This window comes from Nannospalax galili, unplaced genomic scaffold (genome assembly GCF_000622305.1).
Source record: "Nannospalax galili isolate Female #2095 unplaced genomic scaffold, S.galili_v1.0 scaffold100, whole genome shotgun sequence".
In the NCBI taxonomy this organism is placed as follows: Eukaryota; Metazoa; Chordata; class Mammalia; order Rodentia; family Spalacidae; genus Nannospalax; species Nannospalax galili.
In genome coordinates, this window is record NW_008352891.1 from 13934080 (window position 1) to 13938974 (window position 4895).

Below are 4895 nucleotides of genomic sequence, written 5' to 3' on the forward strand. Positions count from 1 at the left end.
TCCTGCCGACTGCATATCTGTTATGTATGGTCCATGTCTTAGAATGATTGGCATAGAAGGATACAGTTAATTTTACTGAGGATTTAAAATGTGCAACCCCACATCCCCTTGTTTTCTTTAGTTGCCAGGGGCAACACACTTCCTAAGCCAGTGCTACCAGGAATGCCCATGGTGGTCAGTTTTCCAGTTCTTTGCATTTATAGGTAAGGACCAAGACTTGGAAGATCAGGGTGGAAGGAGGTTTTCTTCAGGAGCTCCTGAGTCTGGGGATGCAGAGGGCAGGTTTAATACAGTCATGCAGTCCAGGTAGTCAGAGTAATTTGGCAGAAGGTGGCTCCTAGAGGGAGGCAGGACTGGACAAAGGCAGCTAGGGCTCAAGGGTTGGACTAAATTTCCCTTTCCCCAGCGCCACCTTCAGATAAACAAGGGACTAGGACCACTCAGCACTCCAGACTGATTGTGTATCTTCCTAGTTCTGAGAGTGATTCAGTGTCCTGAGGAGTGGCACCTGGACCCAGGAGAACCCACCCAAGGAGAGGCGAAGGAGACAAGCAAGTGCCCCTCCAGCATTCTGCCTCTGTGAAGCTTGCATTCAGGGCCTGCTGCTTTTCTTTCACTCCCCTCCCTCCCCTCCCTCCCCTCCCTCAGATCCCTCACCTCCCTCACCTCCCTCACCTCCCTCAGATCTCTCACCTCCCTCACCTCCCTCACCTCTCTCAGATCCCTCACCTCCCTCACCTCCCTCAGATCTCTTTTCTTTCTTTCTTTCTTTCTTTCTTTCTTTCTTTCTTTCTTTCTTTCTTTCTTTCTTTCTTTCTTTTTCTTTTTAGCAAGGAGTGATTATATTAACCACTACATCTCAGTAACTTTCTTTACCTAATTTCCCATGACATACAGCTCACTAATTCCGCAAACAACATCAGAGACAATTCATGAAAGATGATTTTATAACAAAAGAACAAACCTATTTGGAAATAATTTTTTCAAATGTATTTACAGATAAAATGGAAATGTTTTATTTTGCAATCATAGAAAAATGAGTTCTTTTTAAGAACAATATGGGGCTGGAGAGATGGCTCAGCAGTTAAGAGCACTGACTGCTCTTGCAGAGGACCAGGGTTTGGTTACCAGCACCCACATGGCAACCAACAACCGTCTGTAACCTCCAGTTCCAGGGGATCTGAGGCCCTCTTCTGACCTCTGAAGACGTTGCACAACATGGGTGCACTTTACATACATGCAGGCAATACACTCATACACATATAATAAGACTATTAAATAAAAATTAAAAAGAACTATACTTTAATCCTTCTAAACTCAAGAAATTGCATTATTCCTGTTGAAAAATACAAAATAGTCTCAACTGGCTCTCAACAACTACTGAAATGTTCTGTTTGGTGAGTGTGAAAAATAACTTTAGAAGGTGAAAAGATCATATCTTATCTGTTACTTACCCTTCAAGAATTCTCTGCTTCTCCAGATGAAAGGGAAGAAAATTCCAGTTCCCATTACCACCAGTGCGACAGCCAGGGCTGTAAGTGCCCTCATCCTGGAGCTGAAATGGAGCGAGAGATCATCAGACATTCAACAGCAGGCACAAGGGTGTGGATCTACCATGCAATCCCAGGCTTCTCCTTGGGAGGGTTCTCCTGAGTCCAGGGCTGCCACTCCTCAGGACACTGAATCATCCTCAGAACTAGGAAAATGCAATCAGCCTGGAGTGCTAAGTGGCCTGGTCCCCTGTTTATATGAAGGTGAAGCTGAAGAATGGGAAATGTATCTCCTCTGATGTGTATGTGGAGCACATAAGTAACAGGAATTCAGTACTAATGAAGGTGGTAAATAAATCCCAGATGCTTACTACCTTTCTTACAGCCTTCTGGTTCTCATGAAGTGATTTCAGATAAAGCAGAAGGTCCAAAATTGGTCATGCCCACTGTCTAAGTCTTGGTTTTCTTAGTCTTGGACTCCCTGCAGCTGTTTTTAAACTCCCAACTTTGCTAACCAGAGAGGCATTAACCAGAGTATCCCGAGGGGAACCCACCATAACCAACAAGGGTCTACAAGCTGATCAGACATGACCCAGCACACCCAAGCTGAAGTCATGGGAACAGGACACTGTGAGGCAATGGGCTTTCCTGGGCAGGTTTATCCATATGCCACTCAGCCTGGTAATGGCCTCCTGCACACGACATTACACTATTCATGATAGATTTCTCTTAGAAAATGGGAGAATCAAAAGTTTTACAGCCTGACCTTTTTCCTTCTCTTAGCTGAGGAGGCAGGTGTGCACAGCTGGGTGCATTCTTTGTAGCCTTAACTGCTGAAATGTGAACCTTGATTACCTTCTGAGGACTTGGTCACCCGCTATATACACCGACTTTGTGCTCTGATGCCCACTCAAGGCCCTGACGAGAGTGACTCTGCTTTATGTTTGCTCAGCATTGTGTTTCTGCCAAGTTCTTGTGTTTCCTGGATGGTCAGAAAGCAGGTGCCACTCATAGGTACCACATACCATCCAAGTTCTGTGCATGTAAGCTAGAAAGACAGAAAGAAGCTTGATGTGTTACGAAAGAAGACACCTATTAAAATCAGTCCCTTCGGCATTGCGCTTTTCCCTACCACTTTTCTGAGATGATGCAGAGGGGCCCCTGCCTCCCAAGACATGGAAGTAGGAGGGAGGCTTGGGAGGAAGAAGGAATTTGGTGGGAGGGGAAGAGACAAAAGAGGTTAATGGAGGGACTTGGATCAAAGAACATCATATGTATACATATATATTAAATTATAAAAGAATAAATTTTAAAAATACTGCCTTAAAGAGAAGATATGAGTTCTACAATATCAGCTGGACTGGGTCTCCAGTGACACCAGCAACTTGAGACTGTTACTGAACATCCCTTAACCACCAAGGTCTTTATGTGACCACTGCTCTCTTCAGTCCTCTTCATAGCCTCTCCTCATCCTCTCTCCATCCTCTCCTCACATCCTCGCTTCATCCTCTCCTCACATCCCCTCCTCATCCTCTCCCCACCCTCTCTTCACATCCTCACATCCTCTCCCCATCCTCTCCTCACATCCCCTCCTCATCCTCACTTCATCCTCTCCTCATCCTCTCCCCATCCTCTCCTCACATCCCCTCCTCATCTTCTCCCCATCCTCTCCTCACATCCTCAATTCATCCCCTCCTCATCCTCTCCTCATCCTCTCCCCATCCTCTCCCCATCCTCTCCTCATATCCTCACTTCATCCTCTCCTCATCCCCTACTCATCCTCTCCCCATCCTCTCTCCATCCTCTCCTCACACCCCCTCCTCATCCTCTCCCCATCCTCTCCTCACACCCCCTCCTCATCCTCTCCCCATCCCCTCCTTATCCTTTCCCCATCCTCTCCTCACATCCTCGCTTCATCCTCTCCTCAATCCTCTCCTCATCCTCTCCCCTTACATCCTCTCCTCACAACTTCTCCTTACATTCTGCCCTCACAAACTCTCCTCAAATCCTGAGATTTTTGTGATGAGATTACATCCTCTCCTCACAACTTCTCCTCACATTCTGCCCTCACAAACTCTCCTCAAATCCTGAGATTTTTGTGATGAGATAGCTTAAGATCTCCGTTAGACAACTTCAGAGAAACAACACAATATACTACAGTCACTGCTCAGAAACTTAGCTCTTTAGAACTTGTCTTAAACATGAAACTTTATACCCTTGGATCAGCACCTTCTTAGTTCCCATCCTTACCCTGGAACTATCTTCTATTTTTCACTTCCATGAACTTGACATTTTAATGTTCTACATGTGAGAAAGATGGTGAAGTGTTTGTCTTTACATTTCTGGGTGTGGTCTCTCTTTCTCTCTCTTTCATTTATAAACTTGGTTGTGTTTATTTTAAGAGAAGAAGAATATCTTTAGTTTTTAAAGAGTTTTCCACACTGTTTTCCATGAGGCTGCATGAGTTTGCAATCCCACCAGCAGTGAATGAGTGTTCCCCTTTCTCCACATCCTCGCCAGCATTTGGTATCATTTGTTCTCTTGATCCTAGCCAGTCTGATTGCAGTAAAGTGATACCTTAGGGTGGTTTTAATTGGCATTTTCCTAATTACTAATGATGTTGAACACTTTTTGAGATGTTTCTTAGCCATCTTTATTTCTTCTTTTGAGAACTCTCTTCTGTTTAGATCTTTAGCTCGTCTTTCAATTGGGTCATGTGGTTTATCGATTCTTTGTTTTTTGAGTTCTTTATATATTCTGGATGTTAAACCTCTGTCAGAGGTGTCACTGGTGAAGATTTTTTTCCCACTCTGTGAGTTTTCACTTCACTTTTTGATTGTTTCTTTTGCTGTATGGAAGCTTTTTAGTTTAATGAGATCCCACTTATTGACTGCTGACCTTAATTCCTGAGCAACTTCTGTCTGATTTAGAAAATCCTTTCCTCCACCTATATCCTGTAAGTTACTACCAATATTTTCTTCTAATAGTTTCAGGGTTCCCAGTTTCACATTGAGGTCTTTGATCCATTTGGAGGTGAATTTTTTGCAAGGTAAAAGATAAGGATCTAGTTTCATTCTTCTGCACGTGGAGATCCAGTTTTGTCAGCACCATTTGTTGAAAATGATGTCTTTCCTCCACTGTGTGTTCTTGGCACCTTTGTCAAATATGAGGTCGCTGAAATTGCATGTACTCATGTTTGGATCTTCAATGATGTTCCATTGATCTATGTGTCCATTTTTGTGCCAATACCATGCTGTTTTTAAGACAATAGCTTTGCAATGCCTTTTGTGATTAGGTATAGTAACCTTCCCTGTGTTGCTCATTGTGCTCAGGATTTCTTTGTCCACCCTGTTTGTTTTGGAATTCCGTATAAAATTTAGGGTGAATTTTTTTTTTAATCTGTGA

General features: G+C 43.7%; 1 protein-coding gene across 1 annotated transcript in view; it reads right to left on the reverse strand.

Annotated features, from left to right (window-relative positions):
* Positions 1–1548, reverse strand: part of Tpo (thyroid peroxidase) — a 65544-nt gene extending 63996 nt beyond the window's left edge. Inside the window, exon 1 of the mRNA XM_029554565.1 lies at positions 1455–1548. Within this exon, the coding sequence (XP_029410425.1) occupies positions 1455–1548 (94 nt within the window). The remainder of the gene's footprint in view (positions 1–1454) is intronic.
* Positions 1549–4895: the final 3347 nt, after the last annotated feature.